This window comes from Elgaria multicarinata, chromosome 2, assembly GCF_023053635.1.
Source record: "Elgaria multicarinata webbii isolate HBS135686 ecotype San Diego chromosome 2, rElgMul1.1.pri, whole genome shotgun sequence".
NCBI classification, from domain to species: Eukaryota; Metazoa; Chordata; class Lepidosauria; order Squamata; family Anguidae; genus Elgaria; species Elgaria multicarinata.
In genome coordinates, this window is record NC_086172.1 from 2,238,994 (window position 1) to 2,256,011 (window position 17,018).

The following is a 17,018-nucleotide window of genomic DNA, read 5'->3' on the forward strand; positions in this document are numbered from 1 at the left end:
CTCGATCAAAAAATGAGATTGGATTAGTCTGACAGGATTTGTTTTTGAAAAATCCATGTTGGGTTCTAGTAATCACTGCATTATTTTCAAGATGCTTATAGACTGACTTCTTTATAATCTGCTTCAAAATTTCCTAGGGATGGATGTCAGACTGACTGGTCTGTAGTTCCCAGGTTCCTCCTTTTTGCCCTTTTTGAAGATAGGGACGTTAGCCCTCCTCCAGTCATTCGGCATCTCACCCATCTTCCATGATTTCGCAAAGATAATCAACAGCGGTTCTGAGAGTTCTTCCACCAGCTCCTTTATTACTCTAGGATGCAGCTCTTTGGGCCCTGGAGATTTGAACTTTTTCAAAGAAATTAGATGTTCCTTGACCATTTGTTTATCAATCTCAAACTGCAATCCTGCTCCTTCAACTTGTGCTTCGCTTTTTCCAGGGGGGTCATAGACCCGCTTTTGGGAGAAGACCGAGGCAAAGTAGGAATTGAGCACTTCAGCCTTTTCTTCGTCATCTGTTATCAATTTGCCATCCTCATTAAGCAGTTGAACCACCATTTCTTTCCTCTGTCTTTTACTACTCACATATCTGAAGAAAGCCTTTTTATTGCTTTTAGCATCCCTCGCTAATCTCAGCTCATTCTGAGCTTTAGCCTTCCTGACGCCATTTCGGCACGTCTGCGCCACTTGTCTGTACTCTTCTTTTGTAGCCTGGCCTTCCTTCCACTTCCTATATGTATCCCTTTTTGTTTTCAGGTCGTCTCTAAGCTTTTTGTGAAGCCACATTGGTTTCCTCTGTTGTCTTCTATCTTTTCTCCTTGTTGGAATTGTTTGTAACTGTGCCTTTAAAATCTCCTTTTTAAAAAATTCCCACCCGTCTTGGGACTCCTTTTCTCATTAGGGCCACTTGCCATGGGACCTTACTTATCATAGTTCTGAGTTTATTAAAATCAGCTTTCTGAAAATCCAGAGTTCATGTTCATGTTCACTCAGCTTTTACTTCCTAATAGGAGCACCATGTACATTGATGGTGCTATATAAATAAATAATAATAATAATAATAAATAAAAATACCAGATTAAAAACAAGATGGGGGAAATGGAGGGTGCAATCTGATTCTCTCTTTTCCACAAAGCTCTTGCAATCTCTGAGAGAAAACATTTTAAGTTTTAGCATTTCAAATGACGAAGCTGAACTGCAGGACCAAATACCAAAAGTAAAGAAACAGAAATAAATCAGGGAATGAGGAAAAGAACTGACCAAGGGCTAAATACTTCATTTTCTTCTACTAGCAATTTAAATAGAAAAAAGTCTGAAAACTACCTTTCCACCAAAAGTATTACTCAAGGTAGCAAACAATAATGAAATACTGGGGTGAAAAACTTAATTAAAACAACATAAAAACAGACCTATTAAAACACAGTTAAAAAAACAACACTGAAGGAATAGACAGCAGCGGACTAGCTTACATGCCAAAGACCTGCTTGAATAAAACGTATTTGCTTGCCCATGGAAGAACCACAGAGAATGAGCAAACGCAGCTTCCCTCAGAAGGGAGTTCCAAACCCTGGGAGTGGCTACTGAGAAGGCCCTCTCTCAAATTGCCACCAAAAGTTCCTCAGACAGCACTGAGGCCAAGAAAAGGGCCTCCCCCGATATCTTAAAACCTGGGCAGGCTCATACGCAATATTTCAGGTAGCCTGACACCAAGTTGTATAAGGCTTTACAGGCCTTACCAGCACTTTAAATTATGACTGAAAACAAACCAGTAGCCAAGGAAGCTGTTGTAACAGGGGAGTCATATGTGAAAAGTTTGTATTGCAGTCAGATGAAGAAGACCCGTTATTAAATGCTCAATATGTGCTATAGGTTGAACCTATGCATATTTCATTTAAGCACTATTGAGTTCAGTGGAGCTCAATCATATGTCAGTATGCTCAGGATTGCAATATTAGAAAAATCAATGTTGATAGCAGGGAATAGTCACCACATGGGCAATATTTTATACCTGGTATAAGAAGATTTCTCCCCTTCAAACACACTCTTTTGAACAACGGCCTTTTGAATTAAAACACTGGGCTTATGGAAGTGTTGTTGTTGTTGCTGTTGTTATTTACATTTTTATACCACTCCATAGCTGAAGCTCTATGGGCAGTTTACATAAGATTAAGACAATTAAAAACAATATACAAAATTTAAAACCACAAAACATACAACATACACAGAAACATATATCTAAAAACAATTATAAACTATAAAAACAGATCCAGGATCAATAAAGCTCATCACATATTGCTAAATGCCTGGGGAAAGAGAAAAGTTTTAACCTGGCACTGGAAAGATAGAAATGTTGGTGCCAGGCAGGCCTTGCTGGGGAGATCATTCCACAATTGGGGGGACACCACTGAGAAGGCCCTCTCCCTCGTTGCCATCCTCTAAGCTTCCCTTGGAGGAGGCACCCAGAGAAAGAACTCAGATGTTGAGCATAGTGTATGGGTAGGTTCATGTCGGGAAAAGCGTTCCATCAGGTATTGTGGTCCTGAGACATGTAAGGCTTTATAGGCTAGAACCAGCACCTTGAATCAGGCACGGAAACGTACAGGCTGCCAATGTAAGCAGGCCTGAGTCAGTCTTATATGTTCGAACCATCTGGTTCCGGTTATCAAACTGGCCACTGCATTTTGCACAAGCTGCAGCTTCAGAACCATCTTCAAAGGCAGCCCCACGTAGAGCGTATTGCAGTAATCTAACTTGGATGTTACCAGAACATAGACAACTGAAGCCAGGTTATCCCTGTCCAGATAGGGGTGTAGCTGGGCTACCAACCGAAGTTGGTAGAAGGCACTCTGTGCCACCGAGGCCACCTGAGCCTCAAGGGACAGAGATGGTTGTAAGAGAACCCACAAGCTACGAACCTGCTCCCTCAGGAGGAGTGTAACCCCATCCAGAACAGGTTGAACACCCTCCATCTGGTCAGAAGAACCACCCACTTAACAGCATCTCAGTCTTGCCTGGATTGAGTTTCAGTTTATTAGCCCTCATTCAGTCCATTGTTGCAGCCAGGCACTGGTTAAGCACATCCACAGCCTCACTTGATGAAGATGAGAATGAGAAATAGAGATGCGTGTCATCAGCGTACTGATGACAACGCACTCCAAAACTCCGGATGACCACACTCAATGGTTTCATGTAGATGTAGACTTCAGTAGATGAAACTAGAGTTAAATGATGAAATATTAATAGCAGACAGAGGTTTTATATATGGGTGGGTCCTCAATATCAAAGAGCTCACAAACATGATCAAAGAGTATTTTATGTATACTCTTACGTATTTTATGGTGTTTTTATTTGTGTTGTACCCCGCCTCGATCCAGAGGGAGAGGCGGGTAACACATTTTTTATTATTACTATGATGATGATGATGATGATGATGATGAGCTCACAAGCATTGGCAACAAGTTCTTCTCAGCAATCTTAGTATCTCCTAAACTATGCAGTGACACTCAAAATACTGCCAGAATAGAACAACTGCTTAACAAAGAAATCCTATACTCAAGTTATGCCTACTGAAGGGAGACTAGAATATGGCTGAAGCATACTTGAAATATACTGGCATGAACTACGGACCAGTGGAATATCCTACTCTACAGGCATAGCCAAAATGGGCAGGATCAGGCAGCACAGGGGAGGATAATAGTTATGCTGTATCTAGTGTCCAATTGTCAGGAATTATGGGAGTTGTAGTCTAAAATATCTGGAGACCAGACTGCCTACCTCTGGTCTAGGTTATAGGATTGGAGCCTTGGGACTCTCAATATTCAACGTTTTACATTTCTAATGTTTATTTCAAAGCTGAAATTTCTTTATCTTAGTCGTTTAACATTTCATGGGTGATCCTTGTTATATCCTTTTTTTCAACCCTACTTCCTACTGAAGGTGTTCACTTGATTAAGTAGTCTGTTCTGTGCTACGTGCAATCCAGTCAAATCTAAGCACTAAAGTACTTAACTTGCTTGTCAGAATATTTTAAGCAGGTATCATGGGGTAACCAAGTAGAGTGCCATTTGGTGGGCGCTCACATTCTATTGTCAAGGAACCATACAAAGACCTAAAGTGATCCAGGCTTTGAAGACTCCATGTTATCTCACCCAACAGTATAAACAGCACCCAGCTACACCACACCACAATTGGGTTAAGTTCAGCCATGTGAGATTGTTCTTCCTTAGAGAGACAATAACATTCATTGTGAAAAGTGAGAGTTATCATCATTCCTGATAGACCTCACTTGCAATTACAGTCCTGTCCGTTTTCCACTTCCTATCTCACAGAGAGGAGGTTAGCACTCAACTATAGTGCAATACTGAAAGAGAGAAACTCCTGTTTTGCTCCGAATGCCAAACTGCGGGCAGATTTCCTTGAGAAAAGGTTTATTTCCAAAGACAGCAGCTTCAAGCTATTCGGGGGGTTTAAATAAATATACTGATTGATTGCTGTGTAAAATGTAAAGTGGGGATGTCATAGCTCACTGTTACAGATTAAGAATGCCTACCTTTCAATAATACATAGGATACATACATACATTACAGGAATGAACAAACCTAGTACCAAGTAGGTTAGGAGTTTGAGGTTAGGAGCCAGCATCTTGAATTGGGGCCAGAAACAGCATGATCATATTGGCCAGTCCCCATTAACAATCTCTATACCACCTATTTTAGACCATCTGAAATCTCTGGATTGATTAACAGGCAGCCTGACATATAATGCATTGCAGTAATCCAGACAAGAGGTTAGCAGAGCATAGATAACTGTAGCTAAATTATCTCTGTCCAGATAGGGTCGCAATCGGTACAGCAGTGTAAGCTGATAAAAGGCACTCCACATCACCAAGGCAATCTGTTACTCCACTGACAATGCTGGATCCAAGAGCATCCCCAAACTATTAAAAGGATCCTTTAGCAGGCATGCAACCCCATCCCCCACCCACCCCACCCACGTTAAGCATCACTTCGTCTCTCCCAACTAACAACCCACTAACAGCACCTCCCTTTTGTCTGGATTGAGGCTCAGTTTGTTAACTCTGGTGCCGGCCACCTGCGCATACTGGCACAGCTTGACTTGGGTTTGATGGAAAGGAGAGGTAGAGCTGGGTTTCATCCTTCTATTGATGACATTTCAGCCCACACTGCCAGATAATATCCTCCAGCAGTTTCATACAGATGCTGAACAACACAGAGGACAAAAAAAAAAGCTCTATAGAACCCCGTAGCCCTAATAATCACAGGGTATAACCCCCAGCACTACCCCTTGGAATCAGACATCCAAGTAGGAGCAGAACCACTGCAATACAGTATCTCCAACATCCAGCCCAGAGAGCCAATCCAGAAGGGTACCATGGTTGGTATGGATTGCCTAGAGATGGTATTTTAATTTATTTATTTATTAGGAGGGAGTACATACAACTTTGACTGCAGCCCTGAAGACTGAAGCATGATATAGGAGTCACTAAAAATCCATATTTGGGTCATACCTTCATTGGATCAACTAAAGGTGCAATCCTATGGGGATGGCCGTAAGCCTCCGAACGTGGCAATGCAAAGCAAGAAGAGTGGCAGAGCTAGACGGTTGTTTTCGCCCACCTAGCTGAGGCATCTGGCAGGCAGAGGGAAGGGGCCTGGGGAAGGCTGGGGATGGCTTGTATCCTCCTTTCCTCAGCCCCTCCCCTCCCCGCCCCACCCATCAGAACACCCCCTTTCTGTCCTCTCCAAAGTTGCCTCTGCAATCTCAGAGAGGCAGCCAGCTCGGTTCTCCCCATGCCAGTGGCAAGGGAAAGTTGGCAGGGAACTCAGAGGCAGGGAACTCAGTGCTGCATCCGACCTCGGAACCAGTAATCAAGTATCTTATGGCCTCCCAAACTCTGTCTAGTGGCCATTGGATTGCTCTCTAAAGGACACAAAAGAGTCTCCAGAATTTTTCCCTAGGCCAGAAGGCAACCAAGGCAAAAACGTGTCTAGTAAAAGAAGTACATTACAGTCTATCTGTATATCAACAGGCACCTCTTTTCCTCTGGATTTAGGAAAAATCAAAGTGTCAGATCCACAAACAAAAATTTCCTGAAATTTCAAAATTATTGAAGAGAAAAAAACAAGACCCATAGCTACACAAAGAATAGTTACTAATACTACAAGTATTATTTTTAGTACTATATTTGTATCCCACCTTTTCCTCTTGCAAGGAATCCAAGGCGGCTTACATGGTCCTCCTCCTCCTCCTCTCCATTTTATTCTCACAACAACCCTGCGAGACAAGGGCTCATCCAAAGTCACCTAGTATGTTTCATGGCCGAGTGTGAAGTTAAACACAGATCTCCCGAGTCCCACTCCAACATTGTCACCACTACACCATGCTGGCTTCCTAACAGCATCTGTGTACTGCTATCGCACAGAAAAGCGGGTACAAATAAAATCAGAAGCATTATACTCCGTGTGTGGGTGCATTAATGGAGTAGATGAGGGCCAATAAGCCCTCAGTAATGGGGTAGATGAGGATCCAGGTAGGCTGTTCTTCTGCCCAGACAAGTGACAGCTCAGCTGTTCTGGAGGGGGCTGCACTCCCCCTAAAGTAGGGGCATTGAATCTCTTCAGCCTGAGGGAGAAGTTCTGAGGGAGCTACATACCAGCAGTGGATGAGGCTGAAGGCAAAGGGGGTAGGGCCAAGGCAAAAGAGGCGGGTAAGAATTATTATTATTATTAATTATTATTAATAATAATTATTATTATTTCAACCTTTTAGAATGAAGGGAAAAACTGCACAAAAGCTAGGACATCTCCAAACAATGAGTTGTTAGGGGAAAAGGTATAGAGCCAGGAGAAGGAGACATTCAGGGTTATTTGGGGAACCCTGTAGTGGTACCCATGGCGGGCGAGATTTCACCTCTAACCGTTCAGGTTTATCGTTTGGCGTGCTCTTTGATCCAGCGTTGTCACTGGGACGCAGGTGGCACAAAGAACTCTTCATCTTTATGAACTCTTTATCAGTTTAGGCTTAGGCTGATATACCACCTATGAACCTATCTGAACAGAAATAGCCTAGCTACAATTATCCATGCTCAGGTAATCTCACATTTGGATTACTGCAGTACAGAGAGGGCCTTCACTGCAGTGGCCCACCTTTGGCATAAACTCCCATTGGAGGTCCACCATGCACCATCCTTGCAGGCTTTTAAGAAGGCCTTGAAAACATATTTTACCGTGGGCCTTCTCATGATCTGAGTACGATTATTGCTGCTATTACCATTGTTGTTGCTGGTTTTAATGTTGGCTTTTATTGTTTTAATTGCTATTTTATTGTTTTTAATATTTTAAGTGTTTTAATGTATTTTGTTGTTGTATGTCACCTTGAGAGTGCTTCTGCCCTGAAATGCGGCCAAGAAATGCTTTAAATAAATTAATTAATTAATAAGATGTGGGGCTGCCTTTGTAAACAGTCCAGAAACTTTAACTGGTCCAACAAAGGACAGAAAGATCATTAACAGGAACGATCTAATTTGATCACAGAACACCAGTGCTTTATTATTTGCACTGGCTGCCAGTCGACTGCCAGCCCCAATTAAAAGTGCTGATATTAAAAATCCTTAATGGCTGGGGCCAGGTTTCAGATATACTTGCCAAGACCCTAAGAGCATGTCCCCAACGAATGAGATGAGGCAGGAGAGGGCCTTTTTAGCTGTGGTATCCCAGTTGTGGAATGCCCTTGGCAGTGAGGCTTGCCTGGCACCTCCCTTGTGGTCCTTTCAACGCCGGGTGAAGGATTTTTATTCAGTTTTTTTTTTTTAAAAAAAAAGATGTGTTAGTAAATTTTTAGATCTTTCTGCGGCTGCTGCCTTTTACCCTGATTTTTACTTAGGTTTTATTCTGTTTTAAATTTAAGGTTTGAATATTATGTTTTACTATGCTATTGTATTTTACAGTTCAAGGCAGGTTGCTGTTTGAGGCACAGGGGACCCACTGCGCCTCCACCCCACAGCCTCCTCCACCCGCTCCCACCCAGGCTCCCAAGAAGCAGCAGCCACCACTATGAAAAGTAAGCCAGCTGCCCGGTAGGCAAGGAGCGGGGGCAGCTGAGTAGCTGCTGGTTCTTGGGCCTGCAGGCAGCCCACATCACCAGCAAGCAGCAGCAGACCCTTCGCAGGGGGAGAGTGCCGCTTCCCCCTCCTCCTCCGCCCGCTGCTTCCTTCTGCGCAATGGAAAGATCAGCCTGGTTACAGCAGTGTGTTTCATGAACTTACCAGAGAACTTCAACTATTGGACAGCATTTGTTGTTTATTCGTTCAGTCGTTTCCGACTCTTCGTGACTTCATGGACCAGCCCACGCCAGAGCTTTCTGTCGGCTGACGCCACCCCCAGCTCCCCCAAGGTCAAGTCTGTCACCTCCAGAATATCATCCATCCCTCTTGCCCTTGGTCGGCCCCTCTTCCTTTTGCCTTTCACTTTCCCTAGCATCAGCCTCTTCTCCAGGGTATCCTGTCTTCTCATTATGTGGCCAAAGTACTTCAGTTTTGCCTTTAATACCATTCCCTCAAGTGAGCAGTCTGGCTTTCACCACAGTACAGAGAACAGCTCCAACAGTGTCCCAAAATAGTGTCTGCAACAATGTAGGAACAAAGCCAGACTATAAAACACATGGTCTTCGATGTCTATACACTAATGCCCATAGCATGGGAAACAAACAGAATGAACTTGAACTCTTATTACATGAAGGCAAATACAACTTGATAGGTATAACTGAAACTTGGTGGGATGACTCCCATGACTGGAATATAGCAATTGAAGGATATAACTTGTTCAAAAAGAACAGAAGAAATAGAAAGGGAGGTGGAGTTGCACTATATGTTAAAAATACCTATCCCTGCACAGAAATACAGGCGGATGAGACTGGGAGCCCCGTCAAGAGCGTCTGGATTAAAATAAATGGGGCAAGGAATAAAAAGAATATGATAATCGGAGTCTACTACCGACCACCCAATCAAGGAGAAGACGAGGATGAAACTTTTGAGAAACAAATTGCCAGTGTTTCAAGGAAGTGTGATGTAGTAGTGATGGGGGACTTCAATTACCCTGATATCTGTTGGGAGACCATTACTGCCAAAAGCGGCCCTTCCAAGAAATTCCTGACATATATGGGTGATAACTTTCTCCTACAGAAAGTGGTGGAAGGAACTAGAGGATCGGCAATCCTTGACTTGTTATTGACCAATAGGGATGACTTAGTGGATAAAGTGGCAGTTACGGGAACTCTGGGGGAAAGTGACCATGTCATACTTGAATTCTTGATTATGAAGGAGACAAAAGTCGAGCGTAGCCATACACATACTCTGGATTTTAGGAAAGCTGATTTTAATAAACTCAGAACTATGATAAGTAAGGTCCCAATTCCAACAGGGAGAAAAGATAGAAGACAACAGAGGAAACCAATGTGGCTCCACAAAAAGCTTAGAGATGACCTGAAAACAAAAAGGGATACATATAGGAAGTGGAAGGAAGGCCAGGCTACAAAAGAAGAGTACAGACAAGTGGCGCAGAAATGCCGAAATGGCGTCAGGAAGGCTACAGCTGTGAATGAGCTGAGATTAGCGAGGGATGCTAAAAGCAATAAAAAGGCTTTCTTCAGATATGTGAGTAGTAAAAGACAGAGGAAAGAAATGGTGGTTCAACTGCTTAATGAGGATGGCAAATTGATAACAGACGACAAAGAAAAGGCTGAAGTGCTCAATTCCTACTTTGCCTCAGTCTTCTCCCAAAAGCGGGTCTATGACCCCCCTGGAAAAAGTGAAGCAGAAGTTGAGGGGGCAGGATTGCAGTTTGAGATTGATAAACAAATGGTCAAAGAACACCTAATATCCTTGAATGAGTTTAAATCTCCAGGGCCCGATGAACTGCATCCAAGAGTAAGGAAGGAGCTAGCAGAAGAATTCTCAGAACCTTTGTCTATTATCTTTGCAAAATCATGGAAGACGGGTGAGGTGCCGGACGACTGGAGGAGGGCTAACGTTGTCCCTATCTTCAAAAAGGGCAAAAAGGGGGAACCTGGGAACTACAGACCAGTCAGTCTGGCATCCATCCATGGGAAAATTCTGGAGAAGATTATAAAGAAGTCAATCTGTAAACACCTTGAAATCAATGCAGTGATTACTAGAAGCCAACATGGATTTGTCAAGAACAAATCCTGTCAGACTAATTTGATCTCATTTTTTGATAGGATAACCTCCCTTGTGGACTGTGGGAATGCTGTGGACGTCATATATCTTGACTGCAGCAAAGCTTTTGACAAAGTACCACATGACATTCTGATTAACAAACTAGTTAAAAGTGGGCTAGATGGAACAACTATTAGGTGGATTCACAGTTGGCTACAGAATTGGACTCAAAGAGTACTTATCAATGGAACCTTCTCAAACTGGGGAGAGGCAACGAGTGGGGTGCTGCAGGGCTCAGTCCTGGGCCCAGTGCTCTTCAACATTTTTATTAATGATTTGGACGAGGAGGTGCAGGGAACGCTGATCAAATTTGCAGATGACACAAAATTGGGTGGGATAGCTAATACCCTGGAAGACAGAAACAAACTTCAAAGTGATCTTGATAGGCTGGAGTGCCGGGCTGAAAACAACAGGATGAAATTTAATAGGGATAAATGCCAAGTTCTACATTTAGGGAATAGAAACCAAATGCACAGTTACAAGATGGGGGACACTTGGCTCAGCAATACTACAAACGAGAAGGATCTTGGAATTGTTGTAGATCACAAGCTGAATATGAGCCAACAGTGCAATATGGCTGCAAGAAAGGCAAATGCTATTTTGGGCTGCATTAATAGAAGTATAGCTTCCAAATCACGTGAGGTACTGGTTCCTCTCTATTCGGCCCTGGTTAGGCCTCATCTAGAGTATTGTGTCCAGTTCTGGGCTCCACAATTCAAGAAGGATGCAGACAAGCTGGAGCGTGTTCAGAAGAGGGCAACCAGGATGATCAGAGGTCTAGAAACAAAGCCCTATGAAGAGAGACTGAAAGAACTGGGCATGTTTAGCCTGGAGAAGAGAAGATTGAGGGGAGACATGATAGCACTCTTCAAATACTTAAAAGGTTGTCACACAGAGGAGGGCCAGGATCTCTTCTCGATCCTCCCAGAGTGCAGGACACGGAATAACGGGCTCAAGTTAAAAGAAGCCAGATTCCAGCTGGACATCAGGAAAAACTTCCTGACTGTTAGAGCAGTGCGACGGTGGAATCAGTTACCTAGGGAGGTTGTGGGCTCTCCCACACTAGAGGCCTTGAAGAGGCAGCTGGACAACCATCTGTCAGGGATTCCTTAGGGTGGATTCCTGCATTGAGCAGGGGGTTGGACTCGATGGCCTTGTAGGCCCCTTCCAACTCTGCTATTCTATGATTCTATGATTTATTTCCTGGAGTATGGACTGGTTTGATCTTCTTGCAGTCCAAGGCACTCTCAGAATTTTCCTCTAACACCACAGTTCAAAAGCATCTATCTTCCTTCGCTCAGCTTTCCTTATGGTCCAGCTCTCGCAGCCATAGGTTACTACGGGGAATACCATTGCTTTAACTATGCGGACCTTTGTTGTCAGTGTGGTGTCTCTGCTCTTAACTATTTTATCAAGATTTGTCATTGCTCTCCTCCCAAGAAGTAAATGTCTTCTGATTTCCTGGCTGCAATCAGCGTCTGCAGTAATCTTTGCGCCCAGAAATACAAAGTCTGTCACTGTCTCCACGTTTTCTCCCTCTATTTGCCAGTTATCAATCAAGCTGGTTGCCATAATCTTGGTTTTTTTGAGGTTTAACTGCAACCCAGCTTTTGCACTTTCTTCTTTCACCTTTGTCATAAGACTCTTCAACTTAATTTTATTATGTTTTGATAGAAATTAAAGTAAAAAATACAGTGCTTATTTTGCATACAGTTTAATAATTTATTTATTTTTATATTGGACAGCATAGAAATATAAAATAAATAAATTATTAAGCTGTATGCAAAATAAGCACTATATTTTTTACTTTAATTTCTATCAAAACATAATAAAATTAAGACTATGAAGTACATTACAAGAGCAACTCAATTTTCCACAGGATATATCTACTGTGAGACCAGATGAACAAGAATTAAGAACATTCTGGAACATGCTGTGTAACCCAGAAGAAATTCCAGCTACAACTCATCCGAAAGAGCATTACCCCAATATTACAAAAGTAATTCATGTAAAGAAACAGGTGAGTAGGTTGTCCTAGCCATCGAGTAGAGGAGCACCACAAGTGTTGTAGGAACACATATATGGCCACTAGTATGTGTGAGGATTTCTGAATCGGAACCTCTCATTGGGTTCGCATGACAAGGCAACCCATCATGGACAGCCAGCCCTGGTTGTCTGTCGTATTGTCTGAAATCGGGGCGGAAAGACTATTTTTTCACAACAAGCCATGGCAAGGACCCATTGCTTGTTGAAGGGTAAATACCACCTGCAATGGGTTGTCATGTCGTCTGAACCTGGGAGAGTGATTTTACTGTGGATTGTGGTGATCGGCTACAGAGCTGCTTGCAAGAGCAGCAAAAAGCCTGGACAACTTGCTTTTCATGATCTCTCCAATGACTGCCCTTCCAAAGGGCCAAAACAGCACTTTGGAGGACTGTCACTCATTCCCTGGCATTTTCTTTTCGGCACCGCAAAAAAGCACAATTGGGGCTGTAATTTTTATTATTGGTGGTGGTGGTCCTTTGCAGGTACATTAGGTGAAATAAACAAGGAAACTGACCAAGCAAGGCTACACATTTCCAACAAATGTAAGTGTGCAGTTGTGAAAGACCAACAAAAGTAATAATAAAAATATCACCACAACTGCGCATCTTTGAGGCACCAAAAAATCAAAAATAAATGCCGGGCAATGAAAAGGGATAATGACCGGAGGGTCCACAATTGCGCATTTTTTGAGGGACCAACATTTAAAAAATAAACCAGGGAATGAAACGCAGTTGCGATCAGAGCTGGGAGGGGAAGACAAGACCTTTTTACCACAAAGTCCCCTGGGTTATGTGCCAGAGCTGGCTGGAGAAGTAAGAAGGAGAACAAGCCATGGCAAGCCCTATCATCTGTCAGGCATACCACGGGTAGTTAGTGAACAACCCACACCACGTAGCTTATTTGCAGGGATGGCTTAGCGTTACTTATGAAACCACCCTCTGTGTCTTTGAAAGTTCTGTAGTTGGTAAGAGGCAATTGACAAAGAAGCTCTCTCTGAAAGCATTACTGTGCAAAGACAACCTATGCAGAAGGGTACTATGATTGATGTTATGAAAAGCTGCCAAGCCCTCCAAGAGAAACAACAAGGTTGCACTCCCTCTGTCCCTCTCCTGGCAAAGATCATCCCACAGAATGACCCAGGGAGTTTCCAACCCCAAACCAAGCCTGACTTAAATGGATCTAGATCATCAGTTTCATTTAAGAGTGCCTGGAGTTGTCCAGAAACTACCCACTCAAGCACCTTGTGCAGGACGGGAATGTTTGCTATGGGCCTAGAATGGTTAACATCTGCGCCCAGGTGACGCCTTTTTAGGGGTGGCCTAATTGCGGCCTCTTTTAGAGAAGCTGGCACTACTCCCTCTCTCACGGAGGAATTCACAACCACCTGGACCCAGCTGGACACCCCTCCTTAATAAGCAAAACCAGGCCTGCTTTCCACTACACTACAACACAATCTTCCGGAAGGGCAACTTTGGGACCCACATATCCTTTGGTCTGATACCAAGGTCTAGTGCGGTCAAGAAGTAGGGCAAATTTACCACATGTCTGAACCGTAATCTACCCAAATCCTTGAATAACCCACAATGCCTTGCAAAACAGCAAGTAGTCTACACATGCTCCAAAATAAGACACAAAAAGCAGGTAACAATAACAAATGCGTTTGATGTGGTAACGACGCCGTTTCCTTGTCCCCCACACCGAGCCCCAGTCTCTAGAGCGGAACGACCGTCTACTAGCTCACTCCCAAAATGTAGGCACCAAAGGGAAGGTCGGGAAAGCCAGGAAGTCCGCCCGCCCGCCCGCCGCCCTCCCAGGGCTGAATTGGAGAGCAAGCCGCGCCCGGCTTCCTGGCCAGTCTCCGACCTGCCCGCACGGCGACCATGGGCAGCCCGGAGGCAGCGGGAAGGCCCGGCTCACCGAGGCAGCCCGCGGACCACCGCCGAGCTTACGGCGTCCATGGCGGGGCGGGCGGGGCCCCTACGTGCCCACCCTCCTTCCAATCTGGATCGAGGGAGGGGTCGTGCCCATCTGCGGACCCTGACCCGGGGCCGCGAAGGAGGGAGGGGAGCGGCGGCCCAGGGCTTTCTTGACGAGCGGAGGCGGCTGAAGAAGCCCCGCGCTGCCGCCCCCGGGCAGGCTGCACGGCGGAGGACCCGCAGGGGGAAACCCGCTTCCCCGCGCCCGCCGTACTCGCCCAGGGCCGGCCGTGGTGTTTGGGACGGGCGCGAAGAGCCGTGGGCCAGCGAGCCCAGCCGCCCTCCGCAGGGGGCGCCCCCTCGCCCGGCCCCGGCCCCGCTTCGTCGAGCCACGGCAGCGCCGCTCCCTCCGGGCCGCCCCGCTTACCCATGCTGCGCGAGCCCGTCCGGGCTGCGGGAAGGACGGTCGAGCCGCCGCCTGCCGCCCCCTCGCCTCGCCTCGCACGGCACAAGCCGCCAAGCTCAGGCCGGACAGGGCGGCGCTTCCATCCGCGAAGCGCGCAGGCAGGCAGGCAGGCAAGCGCGGCTGCTCCGGCCAAGGCACGTAGGAGGCGGCGGCGGCGGCGGCGGCGGCGGCAGCTCCCCCCGGAAAGGCGTCCTTCCGCCCGGGTCTGCCCGAGCCTTGCCTCGCTCGCGTCCCGCCCGCCTGCCGCCGGAATGGGGGCCTGACCGGGGACGACGACGGACAAATCCCGCGAGACCTGGGCGCTCCCCCTCCTCTTCCTTAGCCCCGGGCGGCCCGTCGTCGCCAGGTGCGGCTCCTCCCTCTCGGCTGGCGGCGCGGCTCAGGCGGCGGAGAGGAAAGGGCGGCGCGCGGCTTCCTCGGCGTCACGGAAGGTCAGTGCCGGAGAGGACGCGGCTCAGGCGGCGGCGGCGGCTTCTCGAAGGAAGAGTCCTGGCGCTCGGGACGCGCCTTCCGGCCTGGCTCCGCTTCGGGATGCTGGAACTCGGTCTTGCAATCCTAACGCAGATGCCCCCGAGCATGAGCAGAGTGCATTCCATCCAAGAGGCAGCTGGACAGCCTTCTGCCGGGGATGCTTTGAGGTGGATTCCTGCATGGCTCGATGGCCCCCTTCCAGCTCTGCTACTATGATTCTATGAACACTTAGGGCTGCTCGTCCGCATATGTTTAGTTTTTAAACAGATTAACTTTTACGAATGTCACCTAACACGAATTGATAAAGTGCAGCTTTTGCTGGCAAAATGAGCCTGAGCAGCAACAACAGTCCAGTCTGGGACTGGATATTGAAGCAAAAGCCCAGAGCCTTGCAGCCCACGCGCGCACACGCACCCCTCCCCCAAAAAATTATTACCCAGAGAACGAAAGCATCTGGGCCAGCTTGGATGTGCTGGAATCCACCAGGGCTGACACTGGTGGTCACCATAGCCTCCTTTCTTTAAAAAGAGGGGGGGGGAGCACACAGCTGCACATATATGTGGCTACAAATGCCCAATTTATTATTTTTACTATATTTCCCTTCCTACAACAAAATGGTGCTTATTCCCAAATAAGTGCATTTAGCATCATGGCAGCAGAGGCAAACTCTGTTTTATGGTGCCCTGATCTGAGTGAGTTTAAAATTCAAAACTGTGCTCAGAATAGTTATTCTTTAAAATAATAATAATCATCATGGTTGGCATATGGCATTCCAGGGTTTGTTTTTGATGTGTGCGTATTTTTTTACTTTTTTATTCAATGTATCATTACGAATGTAGAAGCATGGAATAGATTGTGGTTGTGAGGGAGAACAGGAATGTTAGTTGTATGTTTCACAGCTGAAATAAAACCTGTGGTTGTCTAATCCAGGCCACTGCAACAACTACTACCACAAAAGTATTAAGTCCAGGGTCTAAAGTTACCAAGTTAAACCACCACTGAGCCAATATGCATACCCTATGTACCCATCCTAACGTTTTGTTTTGTGAACCATCCAGAGGGATTCTGCTATTGGTATAAAAATATAATAAATAAATAAACAAACAACAAGGTTAATTAAAGTACAATAAACATCCTAACTTGGAAACATTTCTATATGGGAATAACACATTGTCTTCTGTGCAGATCATATGAGACAACTGAACTTGTATGAAGTGTAATGCATAAATTGTGTGATAGAGCGTACAATTTACATGTGGAAGCTTCAAGATTCAATTTAAAATGAACGGATAGCAATTTTTTATCTGAAAACTAGGGTACTGTAACCCATTGATAAATCATAAGGATTAACATAACATGACTCCCAGTGCCCTCGTACAAAGGTATTTTATATTTACTATTGTTCCCCGTCTCAATCAAAACGGAGAGGCGGGTAAGAAATGATCATCATCATCCAAGTTTGTGGAAGACACCTGAGGAGACCTTGGGAAGATGGAATATCCATGCCTCATTCATTCATTCATTCATTCATTCATTCCCTTTTCTAATATTATTTCCCCTCTTGCATCTTTTGTACTATCCAAGCAAAAAACCCAACTAGGGAGGCGGTTGGACCACTGGATGACAACAAAGTTTTAAACTCCTCTTAAGGAGTTGCTATTTGTTTGTTGCAATATATTTATGTACATTGTGTTGATGTTCATGTTAACTATATGGATGTCGTTGTATTATTATGTTGCACGCCTCTCTGGGTAGTTTTGATAGAGAACCGGGACATAACTTGTTGCTGGAACAGTGCCACAGCAAAAGCTGACCCTGTTTGCACGTTTTTTCTTCAGCGGTCAATATGGACTAGGAACTTGGCTTTTAA

The 17,018-nt window shown here is 45.2% G+C and overlaps 1 protein-coding gene across 3 annotated transcripts in view; it reads right to left on the reverse strand.

Moving 5' to 3' along the window:
* The window catches only part of CD2AP (CD2 associated protein), a 125,178-nt gene extending 110,485 nt beyond the window's left edge, over positions 1–14,693 (reverse strand). For all 3 annotated transcript variants that reach the window (XM_063115913.1, XM_063115910.1, XM_063115912.1), the window contains exon 1: positions 14,639–14,693. In XM_063115913.1, coding sequence (XP_062971983.1) covers positions 14,639–14,642 — 4 coding nt within the window. In that variant the 5' untranslated portion in view covers positions 14,643–14,693. The remainder of the gene's footprint in view (positions 1–14,638) is intronic.
* Between the last annotated feature and the right edge of the window lie 2,325 nt (positions 14,694–17,018).